This window comes from Plectrocnemia conspersa, unplaced genomic scaffold (genome assembly GCF_051122295.1).
Source record: "Plectrocnemia conspersa isolate PC_06_02 unplaced genomic scaffold, ASM5112229v1 ptg000005l, whole genome shotgun sequence".
Taxonomy (NCBI): domain Eukaryota; kingdom Metazoa; phylum Arthropoda; class Insecta; order Trichoptera; family Polycentropodidae; genus Plectrocnemia; species Plectrocnemia conspersa.
The window spans coordinates 12005889-12027866 of NW_028277169.1; the positions used below are offsets into that span (position 1 = coordinate 12005889).

At 34.0% G+C, this 21978-nt stretch overlaps 3 protein-coding genes across 10 annotated transcripts in view; 1 reads left to right on the top strand and 2 right to left on the bottom strand.

Annotated features, from left to right (window-relative positions):
• Positions 1–621: 621 nt before the first annotated feature.
• Positions 622–12101, top strand: Fmr1 (synaptic functional regulator FMR1). Of its 8 annotated transcripts, none has more exons than XM_088185448.1 (16): positions 622–734; positions 6518–6570; positions 6647–6797; positions 6869–7035; positions 7100–7249; positions 7321–7410; positions 7483–7630; positions 7702–7845; positions 7924–8061; positions 8171–8366; positions 8432–8576; positions 8648–8768; positions 8829–8928; positions 9275–9397; positions 10157–10322; positions 10388–12101. In XM_088185448.1, the coding sequence occupies exons 1-16, from the start codon at positions 684–686 to the stop codon at positions 10431–10433; spliced, it is 1989 nt and encodes a 662-aa protein (XP_088041574.1). In that variant the 5' UTR covers positions 622–683; the 3' UTR covers positions 10434–12101. The 8 variants fall into 8 exon arrangements, with proteins under 8 accessions (XP_088041574.1, XP_088041572.1, XP_088041575.1 ...); XM_088185446.1 differs by having other exon boundaries at positions 10157–10300; XM_088185449.1 differs by having other exon boundaries at positions 7702–7839.
• LOC148234873 (uncharacterized) overlaps positions 12091–21978 on the bottom strand; it is a 125637-nt gene continuing 115749 nt past the window's right edge. Inside the window, exons 4-5 of the mRNA XM_088185456.1 lie at positions 17066–17153; positions 12091–12952 (exon numbers count right to left, since the gene is read on the bottom strand). Coding sequence (XP_088041582.1) covers positions 12790–12952; positions 17066–17153 — 251 coding nt within the window. The 3' untranslated portion in view covers positions 12091–12789. The remainder of the gene's footprint in view (positions 12953–17065; positions 17154–21978) is intronic.
• Positions 17420–19202, bottom strand: LOC148234874 (vesicle transport protein SFT2B-like). Its single transcript, XM_088185457.1, has 3 exons — positions 18860–19202; positions 18638–18789; positions 17420–17884 (listed from the first exon to the last, which is right to left on the bottom strand). The coding sequence occupies exons 1-3, from the start codon at positions 19058–19060 to the stop codon at positions 17614–17616; spliced, it is 624 nt and encodes a 207-aa protein (XP_088041583.1). The 5' UTR covers positions 19061–19202; the 3' UTR covers positions 17420–17613.

Here is a 21978-nt window from a genome sequence, read left to right on the forward strand (position 1 = left end):
ACTAAGTTTGGTTTGGGTTTGAACAGCAAATGAACGTTTCGCAACTGGCAAATTGCATTTTATAAGCATTTATTTTTTCGCTTATTTTCCCCTGAGTGTTGAGTTAGCTTAGTTTGTTTTTTGGACTTGACAGAATGAAAATTCTAAAATTTTTAGTTCAATTTGTTATTATTAGAACAAAAAAAATCGAGTTGCACTTCATATTTTAGTGTCCTCTTTTGATATTTTTAAAATCTGGTCACCTTAAATTATTAAAACACATTAAAAATTAAATGTGATAACTTGTAATTTTACGCGTATGTTAAATATAATCTAAAATAATAATAGATAATTTTTTAGTATAAAATTTAAAAAAAGGTCTGTTTTTAAGGGAATTTAAATTTAGAGTTTTATCTAAAATTAAAATTCTTAATTTTAATTAAAGTCATGTAAAGTAAGTAAAAAATGACTAGAAATTGCAATGAACATTAGATATCTTATAGGTATTCTTAGATGTTTTTAATTTGTAAGGCAACTCTCACATATATAATATTAGATTAATCATTTATTAATAATTTTGTTTCGCGTCCCCGGCGTTCGATAGCATCGCCCCAGCTCGCTGATACACCGGGCCGAGATTCCGACGCTTTTGGCCACTCGCGCCGGCGGCCGCCGCTCCGCGAGCGTTGCAGCCGTAAATCAAGATGGAGGACCTCGCGGTCGAGGTGTATGGCGAGAACGGCGCTTACTACAAGGTGAGATCGAGTGCGGGTCGAGGGCGAAGCGCCTACCTCTCCGCTCTCCTCCCTTGCGATGGAGTCTCCGCCCTTCGGCGCCGCCGCCGGTCTCGTTTCGGCGACCGGGCGGAGGAGTGGCGGGGCGGCGCGCGTCGTCCGCGCTCCCGTCGCGCGCGCGTTGATCTTCGGTGAGGCGCAGGCTACGCGGGGGCGAAAGGGCGACCGCGTGGTCGGTCGACGCCTCCGCCGTTGCCGCCGCCGCTTCGACCCGACCCGACGCAGCGACGCGGGTTCGAGGCTAGCGACTAGAGCCGGCCGACGCCGTCATCGTCCGTTTCGGTTTCGGTTTTGGTTTTGTCGCGTCGTTCCGCTTCTGGTGTTCCGAGCGGCGGAGGCGTATTCGAATCGCTACCGTTTTGCAGGTTATGCGCGACTTTTTGCGGAAACCTTTGACCGCGACCAAATCACAAATTCGCTCGATACGATCGCACCGATTTTATTCATGTCTCATATTCGCAAGAACTTGTTGCAAATAGTTGACATCTTTCCATAACGACGAGCACCTCTTCCGACTTGCAAACACAAAGAACTAAAGAATACACCAAAAGAGTTGTACTTTCAAGTGTGTGTACATTTGACAACATTTTTTTTACTCTTATACTATATTAATCTTTGTATAACAGTAGAGAAAACAAAATAATACGTACAACATGCGTTTCATATCAATAAAAATAAAACATGACTTCATAAATTTTATATTATATTTACATGGCTTTAGACATTTGTAGAAATAACAATTTTATTTCTATCGTTTAATTCCCTTTAATCAGAATCTTTCTCTTCTAATCGAGAATGGTCCAACTTCAGTTTCCGAACATTAATATCAGTTAAATGGCCTGGCCGCCTCTAGATTTTTGCATCAGCTGGTCCTTATCGATGTAATTTTTGATGACTTGGCAGATGTTGGTTTTTAGGTGCTCCAATGTTGAAATAATGCGACAAAACATACTGTTGGAACACATGTCTTCCACATCAATATCAGTTATCATGCGCCTATAGCGCTCACATCTTCAAAAAAGTAAGGCCCATTGACGCTGCCTGACCACAATGCACCAAACAGTCACTTTTGGACATGTAATGGTCTCTCATAAATCACATGAGAACTTTCCTCACCCCATGTGGCAATTTTGCTTATTAACATACCCAGGGAGGTGGCGATGTGCTTCATATGGAAAGATTTTCGTTAAAAAACCAGCATCAACTTCCTGTTGCTTTAACACGCAATCTGCGTAAATTCTTCACTGTCCATGGTTTCTGGGCTTCAGCTCGTGTTATTTGAATGGATGTATGCGTAAGGCTAGGTGCAAAATGCGCCAAAGGGAGCCATAAGATATACAGCAGCAATATTCTCGGTTGAACAGGCACCATGAAGATGTCATACTCCAATTTTTTCACTACGTTTTAATTGTTCGCCCAGTTGAATGATAAAATTGACCATAAATTTCCCAAAAAATTTGATTCATAGTTCGTACAGAATTGTTATTTCTGTAGAACAATTGAACAATTTTAACGTGTTGAGCGGTAGTTATCTGGTCCATTTCGTAAATGTGTTGTTGCAAATTAACATTTGTGATTTTTGACAGCTGTCTGATTTACAATATTGCCAACTTAGGAAACTCGAACTGGATATAAATATTTTTTCTTTTCTTCAAAAGTAATGAAAGATCTAAAAAAAAAATTTTCGATGTCTTGGTCAGGCGGTTTAATGTTTGTCATCAGTTATCACTAGAATAGTAATCCTATTGCGTGACTTTTCTTCCATATCTGCCACATTTTCTAATTTTAATTGTTTTCATTTGAACAGCTTGATAAGCTATCATATGAGAATTTCTACTATTTATCAATTCATCAACGAGTCCTTGACTCCATTTTAGAATTTGACAAGTGCAGGTGTATCAAAAATTCAAAATTTGTACAGAGGCCAACTCGATCAAGATTGATCATCTTGACAAAACATCAATCCACAAAAATCATTTGTATCAGTAGTTCAGACTGAGCCGCATAATCAGCTATATCATGTGGCGAGTATAGTAACGGTTAAAAGTTTTCTGGTTCGTTAGCTAAAGCGATAAGTCATATTTAGTAGAAGAAACACTACTTTGCATTATGGTAGTAAGTCATACTTTTGATCGCATACCCCTAAGGCAAAAAATATTAGTGTATAGCCCTGAATATATAAATATATATACATCAAGGGCGGGCGGTGAAATACTTTCCCTCTCGATCGATCCTGAGAGATCAGGGCATGTTGGCCGCATGCTCTTATCTCTCACTCACTAGTCACTTAACACGCGAGCGATCGAGAGGGAAATTATCTCACCGCCCACGCCTGATGTACATCCATTGGCAAAAAAATCAATTAATAAAAGATTTGCCGTTTTCTTTTAACTTTTCTATGAGTATCTGAACGCATTACAGCTGTCTTTTGTGTCAATAATACAGTTCTCTTAAAATAGTCATTATACAGGCTTTGATTACATACATTTTTACAATCTATTCTTTCTGCGATATTCACCGCAGATTAATCAGCACTGATAAACGCCAATCAACTACGGCCGAGTTCTCAGATCAGCTTCGATGTATTAGAATCTGTTACGCATAACAGACAGAACTAATCATTCTGTGTTGATATTACTTTCCCATGTATACTAAAAGAAAAATTCCAATGAATGTTTTCATCTCATCTTCAAAAACTGCATACATCCGTATTTGTTTTATTGACAAATGTTTTGATTACTGAATTGTCAGTGAATAAGACTCATTAAGTTATTTATAGATACTTAGCCATTCTTCAAATTTAGGCTATATATCAGCTTCTATCCTAATACAATAAATAAAATAATGTTGAAATTATCAACATTAATTAAACTGTTTCTAATTTATAGTTCAGCTTCAGGTATTAGTCAGCTACAGAAACATTATTTTTTATAATTTAATCTTCCTTTTTGTTAAATTCGTTGGTTATTAATTAGAACCATTGTTGATTTTGATTTTATCCTAGTTATTTTCCAAATATTCTGTTTCATCTATGTTAAAATTAAAGAAAAAATATCTGTCTGTTCCTACTGAGCATTTATGTGTAAAATCAATTTACAACAATCGGTTAGAAATGGTCAAGTAGTAAACTGAAAACATTTTATAAAATTATATCAAAAATATCGGGTAATAATTTTGACACAAAAATTACATAACTTGAATCAACAGTAAACAACTATATGATTAATTTTTAGACTCTTATAAAGAGTGGGACGAATATATTGTCCTAGTCCAGTGCTTTCCATACACCTAAGAAAAAATAATTTAGCGCTTACCCCTGAATGTGTACATACACTGCTAAAAAAATGTATCTATCTAAATTGATTGATCGCGATTTTATCACTTGGCGTACTCCCAAGTGTTAACTCGCATATCCCACTTTGGAGACCACTGTCCTGGTCTATAGGTCTGCTGGGTATCTTGCTTACACGGCCTTTGTTTATATATTATAACATATCGAGTATGGCGAATAAACAAGCGATTTTAAGTTCATAAAAGAGCCTTTTGATCATCCTTCAATGGTGTCCTCTGGCATGAAGTATTGGTCTGTATTTGTGCAATATCTCTGCCTGAAGGGAACAAAGCACGGCATTGTATTTATAAAAACTTTTTAGCAATTCAAAATTAATTATTCTGCTCACATCTTTTAATAAAAAATTTCAACATCAGTGAAGAAACTCGTTATAAATAGTTTAGTAGTGTAGATAAGCAAATAATCACAAGTTTCAGTAACTAGCACAATAGTAAAATCATAATAATTCTAGATGGTGCCGAATAAATCTATTTTGATAATACGTATTGACATTAAACTAATCAACATTTTGTTTCATAACAAATTTTCTGAAATGGTGGCACACTTTTAATTGAAAAGGAGCACAATAATGTGCTATCTTTTACACAAGAACCATTGTGAGTCAAATAACAGGAAGCGAATGTCAAACATCCTGTTTAGAAGATTGTTAAAAATCTCACCATTCATTTTTGCCTTTTTTTGATGATCATATGAAACTCTTATAATTTTTAAACATTAGGCCTTTTTTCATTACTTAATGATTTGTTTCCATTTAAATTAATTTCTATGTATAAACGAGCTTCTATTGTGTGTATATATAGCGAAGTATTTGCTTTCCTCTACTCTTCGATTTCATGGAACCAACTTGATCCAATATTGGTATCTGCTACCCGATATAAATTTTGCAGCTGTTCTATGATGTCATTATTTAGTGCCGTTATAAATAGTCTTAAAATGAGAAGAGAATATTTTATATATAGCATTATAACAATATACTCAATATAGTGTAGTGCTATCTAAAAATGCTTTTAATTCCTTTTATGGCATTTATCATCTTTACTTTACTAATATTCTTGAGAATTGAGGACTAGTATTGATCCGCGATAATGCTTTAGCTTTACTGGTTGCTATTTTTAATATTATAATTTTAAATCTTGAGATTTTAGTGGTTTTATATGAGACACTTTACATTTTTGTTTTAACTTGAGTGGTTTCCCTAAAGCTGTGATTAATTCTTTCCACGCTACATTTTGTAAATATTGAAAAATGGTTAGAATTTAATTAAATTTATGGTCAGAATAAAAATCAAATTTTGGTCACAATTTTATATCAGCCTGGTCATAATTATTATGTTAATCAGGGTCAGAATAAATATCAATACTGTCAAAATAAAAATAGCATACGGTCAGAATTAAAATATAGGATGATCAGAATTAAAATAATGAATGGTCATAATTTTATTATCCAGGTTCAGAATAAATATAAATTGGTCAGAATAAAAATATAGAACGATCAGAATTAAAATGATGAATGGTCATAATTATATTATCAAGGGTCAGAATAAAAATAATGTATACGGTCAGAATTAAAATATAGGACTATAAGAATTAAAACATAGTACGACCATCTGACCAAAACTGCTAGACATGTTGCAAGCACAACCAAACAAGTTAGCTCTAAAACAAACCTTGATAATGATAATGAATTGCCGACATGCGAATGTCGGCACCAATCTTCAGCGTTACAGCAATAACGATGTTAGCCAATAACACCTTTTGCCAACTAAAAAAATGATTCTGACCATCTGTCAAAATAATTGTTACCATTTTATATTTATTCTGACCGATGTATTCTGACCTTTTAATATAAATTCTGACCATAACTGTATTATAATTCTGACCCAAAAAATACGAGCCAGTGGATTAAAAAATTTGAAGTCCGAAATATTCATTTTTATTCAAAATCCAAACTAACTATTTCACTGTTTTTTTATTTTTGTTTTTCTTCAATCGTAACTAAAATTAAATAAACGTGAGTTGCTTTACTACAATTTTGCAGGTTATGTGTGACTCATTAAAATCGTTGATTTTCGTATAAGCTATTCAAATGAAGGTGTGATGATTGCAATGTTACTATTTTCAGATATGGGTATTACAGATGCTCTGAAAGGTCAAGACATATGATTTCTTTATAACAATCCTTGCAGCACCATACAATGAGTCATGGGTTTACCATATTACTCGATAATATTTACAAAATGTTATTTGTATTTATATCTGTTTGTTCCTTTATCTTTACACACATGTTTCACAATCAGCAGTTCGTGGACTGTTAAATAATTATATCTATGTAAAATTTATGAAAGATTTTATAGACATTACATTACTGACATTGCTTTATTTTATATTTTCAGGCGCATGTCACCGACGTTCTCGATGGAGAAGTCATGGTCGTGTTCGAAAATGAGTAATTATCTTTTAAAAAAATTCAGCCAAAAGCTTAGCCAACTTTATGTTGATTTAAATTTCGCCCATTTTTTCAGTTGGAATCCGGAGTCCAAGTTTCCATTCTCCCAAGTCTTCCTACCGCCGAAAGAAGGGTCGCTCACGGATTTCGTTGAAAATCAAGAAATCGAAGTATATTCTAGAGCGAACGCGCGAGAAGACTGCGGGTGGTGGACTGCTAGGATTCAGGTACTGTCGTCAAAATCTATCGACGTTTCTATGTATATTGTAATATTGGACTATATGTGATAACTTTGCAGATGATCAGAGGCGAGTTTTTAGTGCTTGAATACATCGGTTTAGACAGTCCGTATACTGAAATCGTATCAGCGGAAAGATTACGGCCCAAACGAACCAACCACCAACCCATCGATGTCAACACGTTTACAAAATTCGAGATTACGGTGCCTGACGATCTTAAAGAATAGTGAGCTTGCGATTATATATATTAAATTGCAATCGACGCTGACATGTTTGATTTTTATTTACAGTGCCAAAGTCGAGAACGCTCACAAGGAATTTCAAAAGGCGATACAGGCGGCCATCTGTCGGTATGTGCCCGAGAAAAATGTACTCTCTATAATATCTCGCAACAGATCGACCAAACCCAGGGCGGACATGTTGCACCAGATGCACTTTAGGTCGGTTTTCATTTATTATTCAGTTCGGCTTCCTTCTTATGCGGTTATGTTAATGTTGACGTTTGCTTTAGGAATTTATCTCAAAAGGCATTATTGCTTAAACGCACCGAAGAAGCGGCGCGGCAGTTAGAATCGACTAAACTACAACACACGCAGGGCGGGTAATTATTATTTTACTAATGTTGCAATTTTACCTGTATTTTCAATTTTTCAACATTAAAATGTTTTCGAAGGTTCTCTGACGAGTTTGCAGTTCGCGAGGAGCTGATGGGTCTCGCTATCGGTGCACATGGTGCGAATATTCAACAAGCGCGAAAGGTAGACGGCATAATCAACATTGAGCTTGAAGAGAACACCTGCACGTTCAAGATATGCGGAGAGGTAATGTTTTAAAAATTTAAACAAATATGAAAGTGTCCCAAAAATATTAAATTTTACTTTATTGTCTTCAGAGCGACGAAGCAGTGAAGCGCGCCCGTTCCATGTTAGAATACAGCGAAGAGTCGATGCAGGTGCCGCGAGCGTTGGTGGGAAAGGTGATCGGGAAGAACGGACGCACCATACAAGAGATGGTTGACAAAAGCGGCGTTGTGAGAGTAAAAATACAACCTTTTCTATTTGCGCCAACAGTGCAAACTCTTCTAATACGTTTTTGTCGCGTAAAATATTTCTAGGTGAAAATCGAAGGCGACAACGAGCCGCAACCGACGATCCCTCGTGAAGAAGGTCACGTACCATTCGTGTTTGTCGGTACTATAGAGAGCATCGCAAATGCCAAAATACTTCTAGAGTACTATCTAACTCATCTGAAGGTCAGCATTTTGTTGTATAAGCGTTACGCTAGGGACGGGTTCTCCATACTATATAGCCTTTCCTAAATTTAACTTGCGTATTTACGATTTGAATGTCAAAAATTTTTAGGATGTTGAACAATTACGACAGGAAAAGCAGGAAATTGACCAGCAGTTGAGGGTGATCTCTAGCAGCACTAGCAGCGGCGGCGGCGGTTCCGGTCCTACCAACTCTTCGGGTACCGGATATGGAGGTCCTCGTCGAATGGACGATCAAGGCAGAGGTCGACGCGCAAGGCCCATGCCTCAAATGAGATATAACACAGGTTGTTTATATAGATATTTTTATGATTAAGTACAATATGATAATCTTGCTTTTTAACGTCAATAGGATCGCGTCGTGTGACTCCCGATACTTCCGATGAGCGCGTGCGAGCCAGCGGTGCAGTGCCACACCATTACACAGTTCACGGTGGCGGCGGATACCGTGGAGGAGGAAGGGGAGGTGGACGCGGCGGTCCACGTACAAACGATAGGTAAATTTTGAACAATATTATCCGAAGACCAGAATAGGGCTTTTTTTATTGATTAGTTCTGATAAAAATAGATCTCGAGATGGCATGTTACATCGTAACAGGGATGACCAGAGACCGGGGGTCGGCAGAGGAGCTAACGGAACTCAACCGAGTATTGAAAATGGAGGACCGCGATCTCACAGAGATCAACAGGTAAATTTTGATCTATTTGATTGGATGAATATCTCGATATTGACTCGTCCCTCGCTTTAGTTTACCGGACCGAGACAAGGCCGCCGCGATGACAGGCGCCGACAGACAGACGACGAAAGCTCGGTGCTGGACAGCCATGACGTATCCAGTGCGGACAGAGGTGGATTTTTATTTTATATATTCGAATATCGTAAATCAATTTCTTAAAACAAATTTAAAAATTCAAATGTAGTGGATTTTTTTTATGGAATCTCTGATTGTACATTTTAATATATAATGTGAAAGCATGAAATTCACAGAGACGTAGTTTACACTTTTTATATTATTTATTTTACATAGTATCTACATATTTGTAGCTTCATAAGGGATGTTTTTATTATTTATGGGATTACAATAATATTCGCCTTGAATTTTGTGAACAAGACCTTTTATATATTTGTGCGTGCAAGTTTAAATGAAAGAGTTGTGTGGCAATTTGATTGTGGTTTACGGACGCGCGTACACAGAATCGGTGTCGTCCGCGGAGGTGAGGGAAACCGGAGCCGCCGATACACCCTCCGAGGCCAAACCGGGGAAGAGACGCCGTAACAAGAAGACAACGCCTCAAGTAGTGGCAACCGAGGAGAAAGGTAAAGCTACGTATCGCATCACCGCTGCATCATCGGATCACACGCCTAACTTATTTGTATTCTATCCTGCAGATTATACATTTTAAATTATTAACATTTTTGTAAATGAGATCATACTTACGATACTGTTCTAAATCATAAATTGAGGCATTCCAAAGTAGATTTGTTTTTTTGCTTATGTTTAAATTAACTATTTTCTTTCAAGCACGCTATTTTTACAACCGCTGTAATATCAAATCATCTATGGAATGTTGTGATTCAATATTTTGCATTAAATTATATCAATATGATCAGAGTCTAAGTTGTATATAACACTTTATTGTTGCATGGTTTGAATAATATACCGTACAAGTTAAGATCATATGCTCGAGGAGCTGTATATTAGTAATATGAATTTTACGGCAATAACAATGAATTATATATTATAATTATCCTTAGCGTGTTCTTTGATGAATGTTGTGTTTTCGGTGATTTAAAAACAATTGAAATCCTCGAAATATAAAGGCAGAATCACAAAATGCTCAAGGTCTCCCACTTAATTTGGTTTGTTGTTTTGCACCGACTCATCAGTGTATGCATTATTAATTGCAACCAAATTTTCACTGATTTAAAAATCAGTCTTGCATGTTTATGTAATATAATAACGCAACTTCATTATTACTAAATATAATATGTATAGTTTAAGCGATCTACTGGTAGATTTAAAAGTAAGCAATACGTGTTGCATGTGTCATCATGTTGATTTCTTTTATCGTTTAGGTGTTAAAAATGGGACGGCAACTGAAAGTTGGGTAGCGACCGAGGAGAACGACGTTTCGTGGACAGCACAAAAGGAAGAAATCGTGGCACACACCCCGACTACTAATTCTCAATCAAATAAAACTCAACACACTAAGCCTAAAGGTGAAATAGAAACTATAGATCGGTAAATGTGTTCAGCGTTGACTTTGTAGTATTAGTAAGTATTAAACAGCATAATTTCTTCTTCAGGTCAGCGGGTGCAATCGACGAAGGCGCGCCCGGACAACTCGTCTAAGCCGAAGGAGGCCATCGTCAACGGAACTGCTTAGGCCTCGAGTTCGCGCCGGTGACAGCATCTTGTTTCAAGAAAAAAAAAGTTTTCATAATGTTAGAATTATAATTTGTTTTTGATTTTCTCGTTTTTTCACTTTGGTTCATTATGAGACGCAGATCATGTATTGTATATTGCAAAATTTGATTTTTGCGCGTACGCACTGTGCATGCGTGTGCGTATTTATTTTTATTTTGAGTATCGTGTTACGCGTTGTTCGTGAACGCGTCGCTAGATCGTGTTTTAAGGCGCGTTTACTTGTCGAAACTCCCATCGTCTCATATGTATGATCGATTTGATTTTCAATTAATAATATCTTCGTCTTAGATGAGCGGCTTTCGCCGTCTCGATACGGCCAATGCTCATCGGTCACTCGTCATCGAGTAAATATTAAAAACGGCGCCGATAACATCCGAGAACGCGATGACTCGCGTTCGAATCGACATCTCGCGGTGCGTAAATGTGCTGATTTACGATAATTTCCTGCATTCGTGCGGGGGTTTATTGTGAGTTTTCAATTTTACAATTTTCTATGTAACAAAAAAAAGAGTTGCAAGAGATTTACTAACTTTTAGTAAGTAATGTAAAAGCCGCCCAGCCATGAGCGACTGAACAATTTGGCAAACTTACACATTTTCCACATAAATATTATGTAGTTAAAAAAGTTGAAACGCTGAAAATATGAATAAAAAAATAATACATCTTTAAATAGCTTGGACGTTTCATAGTATAATTTTAAGCCTTGATTGAGTTTATAATCTATTTAATGTTCTTTCGCCTGGATATGAAAATGTTGAATATTCGATACTTTCCGAGGTGTTACTTGTTTATTTTTTTTTTCTCTCTTGGTGTTTTAATTATTGCATTTATGTTTTGAAACCGTAATTTATGTACGATAACTTGAATAGGTCAGTAATCTGAGAGTATATATTTTGCCGACAGTTTTCTAGTCTCTCGGTATCAAATAGGTAATTGATTGAGATCTGAAATTTGATTTGTGCTTTAATTAAGAGTTTTTAACTAGCTGAGTTTGTTTTGAGATTCATTTGCTTTTGCCTATTTCCTATTCCTACTACGTGGGTTTCCCCCGTTTATTTGTAAATTTACGCAGTAACATAATATTCTCTCCTGGTTATATATGTCCGAGGTTCTCGTGAATCTCCTTCTTCATCGAAAATGCGTACGGCAAATATGTACGTGACGTTGGTTTTTACCATTGTTTCAAAGTAATCCAGGTCGAGGTGTTTATTTTACTTTTTTTTTAATATAATTATTTATATCATCTGATTAATAAAAGCAATATATATGAAACTAGATTTATTAAATTGCTTTTTTATGAATATAAAAATAAAAGTAATAAAACGATTTGTATTTCAAGAATATGTAATCTTAAATCAAATGTGTGCATCGTGTCCCTATTATGAAACGGAAGAATATCGAGTTTACAATTGTGCGGCGGGAATACGTTTCTTTGCCAATTCTAATAACTTGATGAACGTTCTACAACCATACTAATGGCCTTTGGAATATATTATGGAAAATTACCTCAGTATATGTGATAACAATGAATAAATTGCACCTGTGCGTTGGGGGTAATTTCCCATAAATAAAATGATTTCTGTACATATTTAATTGTTTTTTTATTTATTTTATCCTTGTCCGTTACATCCTTATCGTTTAGACAGCAATTGAATAAATACAAATATTGTTTACATATATATATGTGCTCTGTTTCTACTAAACAGGAATAACAATATAAATAAAATAGAGACCAGTTTGTAATTTTGTGAAAATACCTACAAATAACGAAACTTCAATTAGTTAATGTCTAATAGATCACATTTTAATAGACAATTGTCGCCAAACTGGAACAATCGATTTAATCTTGAAATGTAAAGTAAAAACTATTTGTGTTGTGTGTACTTTAAAAATATTACAATTATCTTATATATAAACTTTTTACTAATAAATTCAGGAGTAGATGTAGCTGTTGGTATTTTTTTTAATGCTACTATATTTTACGTTCCCTTATGTAAAATTTTAAGAATAATACGATTTTATTTTTGGGACTGGGTACACCGATTCACAAAGTCTATCTAATCTATCGATATGTGGATAATGGATATTTTATGTTGTAAAGTTTACGTATTATTTTTAATATAGAAATAGAACTTTCCTAACGATGATGAAAATAGGGTATGAACATTTATGTATGTACATATATTAAATATAAAATATGTTTGATGGGTAGTATTTTTTTTTCTTCTTAAAAATAAATGGTCTATGCAAGTTGTGTCCCGAATTCGCCGATGCCGCGGGATTAGAGCAGCCTCTCGCAATCTTCGCTTGGAATCGTGTCTTCGCTGGAGTCGCTGTCGTAACCTGCCGAGCCGTACTCGTCATCGTCGCTCCAATGCTGAAACTCTTCCTTGTGATGCTCCAGAGCCATCAGCGAAAGATATAGACTATCACAAGTAGAACATCTGGAAAATATAGAGAAGTACGTAAGTATCGTTCTTTATTTATCTAGTGATAAAACTGACATTAAGTGTGATTAATAATCAGACATATCTCTTATATACATTCTGGTTACTAAAAGAATGTATACTAGCTGCGCAGAGTAACACATTATTTAGCTGAATTTTAAGTAAAATATTTTAGATCACGCTGTTCACCTAGCAACAATGGATGTGATGTGCAGAATAACATTTTTTTGTCGTTTTTCTCTTGTTCCCTAATTGGTGATGGTTGAAAAATATATTACTGTTTTATTAGCAATTGGCTGTGAAGGAAATCAAATTATTACTATGCCATTTCTATCAACTTTTAAATGACCCATTATTGCGAGGATAATAACTGATTAATATGCACTTTCAATAAAGATATACAGTAGACTCATTAATAGCACGGTAAATTGGGGACGTGTATGAGCTATGAAAGATATCGATCTCTGCAGATGCTTCATTCTACAGTCGGATTACTCTTAAAGATTTTTTATCAGTGTATCAAAAATATGAGCAAAACACTAGTGGAAAGTATGAAAAAAATAAGGTGACCAGACGTCCTCCTCAAAAATATTGTCCTTCTTTTGTCGTCACTGATTATCACTATATGGCACAATAAACGTAAGAATAAAGAAGACAAGCGCCCACGACTTATATTTTAGGACGATTATAAAATTAATTTAAAAATTATGTCATATCATTACCAGCTCTCTGTGGGAATATTGTGCTTAGATTATAATTATTGTGCATAGTTTTATGGTTCATAATTATTTTTCAGAAGCCATGAGCGATTAATAAGATGACTTTACGCCGAAATGGAACCAAACATATCTTGCATCATAATCATTGTTACGCGATCACCATGACAAATCCCAGAATATCACAAGATAAAAAATACGTTTTATTAGCGTTTAGGTAGTTTGATCCACATTAACTTTCAATCCTCGTACATAATACTAAACATGTATAACATGTTTACGGTTCACACGTACCTGGTTCATTTGCAATTCGAATAATTATATTAAATCAGTAAATTAATGTAAAATATTCTTATCAACAGATGTTATTGCGTTATCGACCATCTTTTTTATTTTATATGAATTATTTAAATTATATTTTATGATTACTCATTGTAAGCTCTTAAACTTAAAAAATAACATTATACACGCATTCGATAGTGATCCTTGTGTATTTTGTTTATTTATGTACATAGTAACCATTTTCTAAGATCATGCGTCTCCAGGGAAATTTAAAATAATTAAATTCTTTTTTCTGATTGGTCGAACCCGTTGGGAACTACGGTTATGCAATTATAGGCTTTATGTATATGTAAATAGATACTATTATTTCATAGCAGGTATAGCGAAAAACGAACTTTTAACAAAAAAAACAAAAGAACAAAATATATAATATATAATAATAAATAAATTATTAGATCCACTACCTCCTCACCTATTCTATACTCCTGGTAGATTATGACAAAAAACCCGTACAAAAACGGTAGTTGGAAGCGTTTTTTCTTTCTGAATATGCTTTGACGCGACTCTTGAGGTGCATAATTTGCAATCCAAGTATAATTTGCAGAAATTGAAAAAAAATAGTATTCCTAATAATTAAAATATTAAATTAATTGTCAGCTACCTTCTCACTCATATGCACTCCTGGTAGATATGACAAAAAACCCGTACAAAAACCGTTTCGTGTGTCACAAAATGGTAGTTTGAGGCAATAATTTTTTAGCATATGCTTCGACGCTACTTTTGTGATTGCAGGAATTAAGAAAAAACTTTTTTTGCAATAATTAAAACAATAAATTAATTGTCTGCTTCACGGACCGACTAATGAGAGATCCGCTAAGGAAAGTGCTGCCACTCGCCGCCGTCACGTCAGTGTTACCAGAGTGCCACCTAATTTTTGGCATAATGAATAAATAGGTCTTCACAATAAAATATTTAATTTATCATAAAATCAATTTAACCTAAAAGTAATATTTTAAATTAAAAGTTAAGTTAAACAGCAATGTGCTACTGCAATAGGTAAAGACAAGAAAATATTGTAATAACAGGATGAATAAAAGCAATTATAATGAATACATAACGAGTTTGGATCTATCACGAGCAGTGTTTTAGTGGTTTAAATATGTTTGATGTCTATTATATTTAATTTACATAATTGCATAAAAAAGTAGTGAGTATAAAAATAATAAAATGTCTTTAATCAAATTATAAATGGTAGCGTTTCTCAGAAAAATCTCATAGTATTTTTTTATTTTACTGTATTTTGTATTTATACATCATTTATTCTCTTCTCTGTCTGTATCTCTGTTTTTCAGTATCTGTCTTTATTAAAACTTATTATGATTTGTCACTATACGTATAATTCATATTATGTTAGCAAGATCAAGAGACGAGTAGTGTCAGCAAATAAATACTATTTCAGCCTAATAAAACAAATCAAATCGCGGACACTATCTCGTCGTACAAAAATATTGCTCTACAAAACGCTGATCAGAGCAATTCTGACATACGATTCAGAGAGTTGGACACTTACGACGAAAGGCTGTATGACATGACGAGAGAAAAGTGCTTCGCAGGATATATGGCGCTATATACGAGAGCAACGAGTGGCGTATACGAAACAATCGGGAGCTCTACAACCTCTTCCAGGAAGAGAGTGTCTCCACCTTCATCAGAATTGGAAGACACCAGAAAGGAAGTTGGAAGAAAAATATGATTGTAGCCGATTATATGCAGTTTAAAAAATGGAATATTCAACCTAACTTAGCCGGCTAACGGTTGACGATGCTCGATTTATATATATATTTAAAAAATATGGAAGTGTACCTAGCCAATCACTGATCGTTATATATGAAGTTTGGTCGTTTAATCGCCGTCGGTGTTCCCCTCTTCGTACTGTTAATCTTTCAACATCCCGACTTCGCGGCTTCCACCCTCTTGAATTCGCATCAAATAAAAATAGTACATGCATGTTTTTATTACTTTATAGTGAACCGTTTAGGTCAGCGCATCAGCGCGACAAATAATGTCAGATTATATTATTTAACAATATTGTTTGATAATTTTAAGTGAATACTACGTCTTTATTTGGTATCACGGCGCCCCAGGCGATCGCCTGTACTGCCTGCCCCTCGGGCCAGCCCTGCCTTAAGAAAAACAATGCGTGATTTGTAACATAAGTGAGTCATATTCAAGTATCTCCTAAGAAAAACTTTCAATGATATTCAAAAGCGAAATATTAATTTCCATTTAGAGGCAAATATCTTAGAATAATATTTCAGCAAATTGTGATTCCATATTATAATTTGAAATGTAATTACATTGTTTCATGTACATTTATTTATTAAAATAAGAGCATTATTACATAAGAGGTTACCCCAATGCATCACAATGGTCGAAAATTTTTTTTTATAAAACACATGAGATTAAAAGCTAAAGATTATCGAGAATAGATGGATTGTTTACAGCGCCCTTTAATAATTTTAATAAATGCTTAACAATGTATAACTCTATGAGAACGTAGCAAATCATAATCCATAGCTCTTTATAAAAGATACGGGAAATAATTATAACTAGTCCCCCATTAACAAAGGCATCTTAAAAATCTCTTCTGGATTTACATAATCTAAACGGTTCCAAATTAAAAATTCTAAATTATTGTGGTTAGATTAGACTGCAATCGTTTTTAGACTTTCAAACATCTTTGGGTCATCAGCATACAATAAAAAGTTAGAATTTATAATGGCCGTGTCTATGTTGTTAATTTCAGGTTAGAAACTGTGGATAGTGTGTGATAAAAACCATGCTGTTAGTCCACTAAGATTTGCTTAGTGGCTGTAAATATATCTATGGAGCATTTTTTTAAAAATAATTTAAATGGCGCAGAGAGCACTGCACCATTCTATAATTCTAAATGCTTGAAATATCACATTTTTTATAAATCAAAAGTCTAATTAAGTATTAAAATCATCTTAGGATACTCAACCGTTTTAAATACATTACCTCTCATCTGTGTGGTATGCTTGATTTATTATATTATATTCTATGTATGTATATTTATAAGCAACGATTTTACCCGAAATGTCTTTTCTTCTGTTGATGCGACTCCAATTGACGTTGGTTTGAAAATGTCCTGTCGCACACGTTGCACGTGAGAGCTTCATCTGTAACGATTTACAAACCGATAAATCAATACATATATAATAATTTATTACTAACTGATGGAAATAATAACACAATTTTTTTATTGTTTAATTTATTTTGATACAATATATAAGAATACATAGAAAAGTATACATTTTTAATTGACTTATGATTATCAAGTTGATGGAATAGCATGCGTTCATAACATGTAGCAAAACTTTTTTAGGTTCATTATGATCATTGCATCTTTGGCAAGTGAGTTTTGTATATCGCAAAAATGTTATCACAGTGTTTCGATTGTTTAAGCTCGGTGTTTAATAATTTATTGTCTTAATAATTTAATAAATATCCAGTGCCCGTTCGATATAATAATATCAATCTTACAACAGTCTATTATTTTATAGTTTATAGTTTACAAACTTAACCTAAATTGTGCTTGTTCAGAATGTTTTAAAATCAATACATATTTAAACGAGATCGTCAAATGGGTAATGTATGAGACACTGAAGATTTGAACATGTTTCCGAACGCTCTCATTCCTGTCGTTCCACCGGGCACGACTCCTAATGTGATCCAGACGAGAACGATGATTTGCAAGATGGCAAATATTATCGTCAATATCGTGCTTTGAAAATGCAAGGCAGATACGAGCGTCATGATCAGTGTGCCCCAATACAAAAGAGTCGCCACAATCTTTTCTTTTGAAAACAAGGACTTGATGTGATTTATCGGCCCGTATAAAAATGAAGCACTGTAATCAAAAATAATTAATGTAAAAAATATATGCAAAAATGATGGTACCCAGTCATTAAATGGCAAACACTGTTTTTTAGGTTAAGATCATTTTTAACTATGATTTTTGTATACGGAAATAGTTATAAAAAATAGTTATATTAATATTATAAGCATAATTTTAGGTGCTTTTCTGTTATCGAAGTGCAAATTTATTCTAAAAATATATTTATCGATTTGCTTATACATTTTATTTATTTATATACAATTATAAATGACATTTTCAAAATAGATTCATTCTAGTTATTCATGGGGTGTTCACTCTGAACAATGGGCACTCGCTGCTGCTCGTTCGCACTTAACCTGTTTAAAGTTTATAACGTATTTATTTAGCAAAACAACATATTGTTTTGCTATATAAATAAGTTTTAAAATTAAAACAAGTTAGGTGCAAACGAGTAGCAGCGAGTAAGCTTTGGTCAGAACAATAAACAAAACAAAACAGGTTTGTTTCAGTACGAGGCAGTTTGAACACGTTCATTTTCAATGAAAATATAATTGTATATAAATTAATAAAGATTATTTAAAAAAATAAATTCATTCAAAATTTGATATTATAATAGAAAAAAAAACAAATTTTTATATTAAATTTTTTTTTAAACAACCTACTCTTTTACGTCAATGAAAGTAAGTATGTCATCATGTTTATTAGTGTTTGCAATTTAGTGACGAGATACGGTATAATAATAAAACTATCATCAATATGATATACCTCATTATAAAGAAGCACGATCCAAACGTGAACAACAATGCGAATTTCCTCGCTTTGAGAAGTAGCACCGGAATGAAAATGAACGATAATATAAAGCATAGCAATCCTAGACCGACGCATGTACAAAATCCGATTAAGCGTTGGGTGCGAGTCTGAAATCAATACAAAGTTTTGTCAAAATAAATAATGTACAATTTGAGGTTATATCGCAATCGAGCTTACCAGTGTAGGGATGCAGTCACACTTGATTTGGCTGAACCAACTGTTGCTCTCGTTCGAAGTGGTCACCGTCGGAGTGGAGGCCGAGCTCGAGCCGGCGGAGCCCCAATTGGGCCTCCACCCCTCGGGAATACCCCACCGAAAGCCCCGACGGGAGTCATTTTGAAGCAAATACTCGTCCAGGTTGGTTTTCAAGTTGGCCATTTTGCGAAAAGTTACTCCAAATTGGACATAACCAAATTTGAGAGTATTTGAAGCGAATTTGCGGTCGTACGGATTGTTTTAAAACGAGTTACGATGACAATAAGTTTCGTGCGCCTCCACAGCCACATACACCGATTCTGACAGGTGACCCGAGGTCTTAAAACGAGCGTTCGCGGCCATATAACATCAAATAAAAATTAGTTACGCAAGTAATAATATATATTATTATATTTCTATTACGTAGTTAAAAATATAAAAGGTATTAATAAAAAAATAATAAAATTAAAATGGTTATTTAATTTTAAATATCCGTATAAATGGATTATATAATCTGTACATTTCCCCTTAAATTAGTACGAAAAATAATAAAAACTGCAGTTTTCTAATAATTAAAATTATATAACATATTTGTTTTGACTCTACATTTAAAATTATCCTTTGTACCGCAGAATGGCTATCAGCGACTGCGTTATTGTTAGTCTACAATTAAAGTAGTGACTATTTATTTTAAATTATATAAGCGGGTTTGGCGATAATGCAAAGCGAGTGGAGCAACCGCCTTGCGATTCACGCTTTAAGGAGTTCCACGTTATTTTTTCGTGAGTTTTTTACCCCCCGCCCCCTATGTCACAAGATTTTATTGAGCTAAACTCCTGTTTCTTTAACACCGTCAAAAATCCGCTGAACTCCCCCTTAAACATGTGACATAATTTATAAAAGCCGTTTTTACAAATATGTTTTAAATTTTATTCTGAAAATAAAACACGTCAAGCGACTTTTCGATACAAAAATTCGTAGCGCCCCTCTAAACGCACCCCAATTGGATATAATAGGGTGTCTATTATATTCCAAATCCATTTATATTTCTTGGAATTTTGTAAGAGCAAGGTTATCTTGCACGAAGACACGTACAGTTATTGCTATCGTTTTCCAAGTAAAAATATTTATATTTCGGTTGTCAACGGCAAAAAAGTTTATATAGCAGGGCTACCTAACCTTTTAGTAGTGGTTATCTACTTCTCTGTAAAAAATCATCGAGATCTAGCAATATGAAAGGGGTAAATAATATTTTTTATTAAGTTCACAAATAAAGAATGCTTATTCAACATTTCAGTAGATGAAAATAACAATATAAACAGAGGCTTATTTTCAATTTTTCCCAGAGGGGGGGAAAAGTAAAATTTTGCTAATTTGTCAGTGGTCGTTTTTTTATTATTTCCATTTAATTATGATTTAGATTATTTCATTAAATGACATCCATGTCAAAAGCAATAAAATATTTCCGTCGCCGTCGCAGTAGAAACGCTCGGTTATATAACGTTCAAATTAAAACTATTTTAGTGAATATTACGTGTTACAACAAGTGAGAATCGAATGAAGCATATCTCGCAATGGACACGCTCGGTTATCTAATGTTTATATTATGAGTTTTTATAACAATTTTACGACTTATAATAAGTGAGAATCGAATGAAGCATATCTAAACCAAATTTTGACCAATAGGAGAGCGCAAAAAACAATTATCCCTTCTTAGAAGTCGAAAATCCACGTAAAAACTAGTAAAATCGCCGTCGCAGTGGTAACGCTCATTACCGAGCGTTCCCACTGAGACGACGACCGAATGAAAGTTTTTAAACTAAAACTTTTATTAGTTCAAGTTGGGTTTGGTTAATTTGTATAGGTTAGATTTGGGTTTGAACAGCAAATGGACGTTTCGCAAATGTCGAATTGATTTTCATAGACATATTAGAGCAGAATATATTTTCACTAGCGCCTATCAGTCATATTTTCGCTAGTAGAAATATATATTTACTGGTGAAAATGTATTTGTATTAGTAAAAATATAACACTGAAAAATATACATAATGATAAGTATATAATTATTACTACATATGAAAAATTTAAAGTCGTTAAAGGGGGGGGGGGAATCTGATAGTCAGTGATCCGCTTCGAAAATAATCGAGGAAGGGCAATTGTTGATATTCTCTCCTTTGGCTGATTTTATATAAGTCATGAAGCTACCACAGAATTTCACTTTATTTCCTCAAAACTTCACTTTCGTTTTGATCTTCCACTGGAAATTCTGACTTTGTTTTCAGCTTGGCATACACAAAAATTTAGATAAAATCCATAAATCTAGATAAATTAATTTTTACTGCCATATTTAATTTTAACTTTGGAGTTGTTGCACGACCGAAAATAAAAATAAAAAAACTGTTTCCTAATCAATATAGAACCATTGATGTTTCGTCTCTTCCTAAAATTGTTAAATTATTTTATACTCCTTACTTGATCTGCTTTTGTTTACGAATGTCTCTTTATTTTTATCAAGAATAATTACATGTATGATGCAGATAGATAGATAACATAAATTATTAAAATATACTTTTGCACTTTAGCCTGTATTGTTATGGATATAGTACATGATAATAAATAAGCACAAGATAAACGATACACTTGTTTACAGTAATAAACATAAAACTATTAAAAGAATTTTTATTTATTGTAAGTGAAATTGTATCTGGGTTAATTACAAAATTCTATTCAACTTACATGTCCAAGCAAAATATAAGTACCAGCAGTCTTATTTTTTCAGACTTATAGATTTTTATAACAATGAATGCAACAGACATAATACATTTGTGACAGAAAGAAGAGCGATTTAATCATAAACATAGATATAATTTCCGTTTCATTATCCGGTGAATGGTTATTATACTTATATTTCTTTCCATTTAAATTCAATTATTAAAAAAAAAGCGTATTTGTAGGACTAGAAAAAAAAGTTTATTTATAAAAAAAATGTATTTATTCTTTAAGCAGTGCCGCGTAACTCGTTCAGTGAGTAAACCAATCGTTACTGAAAGTCTTTAAGAAGATCAACATGGAGTTTATTTGCCAGAAGAACTTTTTGAATT

What these genes read in the sequence shown, in the direction of transcription:
- LOC148234874 (XM_088185457.1), bottom strand. Translation starts at nt 19,060, where the DNA reads ATGGCCAACTTGAAAACCAACCTGGACGAGTATTTGCTTCAAAATGAC. An exon ending in GTGACTGCATCCCTACACTG is followed by an intron (nt 18,790 to 18,859) that starts GTAAGCTCGATT and finishes TATTGATTTCAG; the next exon opens with ACTCGCACCCAACGCTTAAT. An exon ending in TCGTGCTTCTTTATAATGAG is followed by an intron (nt 17,885 to 18,637) that starts GTATATCATATT and finishes TTTTGATTACAG; the next exon opens with TGCTTCATTTTTATACGGGC.
- Fmr1 (XM_088185446.1), top strand. Translation starts at nt 684, where the DNA reads ATGGAGGACCTCGCGGTCGAGGTGTATGGCGAGAACGGCGCTTACTAC. An exon ending in CGTATCCAGTGCGGACAGAG is followed by an intron (nt 8,929 to 9,274) that starts GTGGATTTTTAT and finishes GCGCGTACACAG; the next exon opens with AATCGGTGTCGTCCGCGGAG. An exon ending in TCAACACACTAAGCCTAAAG is followed by an intron (nt 10,301 to 10,387) that starts GTGAAATAGAAA and finishes TTTCTTCTTCAG; the next exon opens with GTCAGCGGGTGCAATCGACG.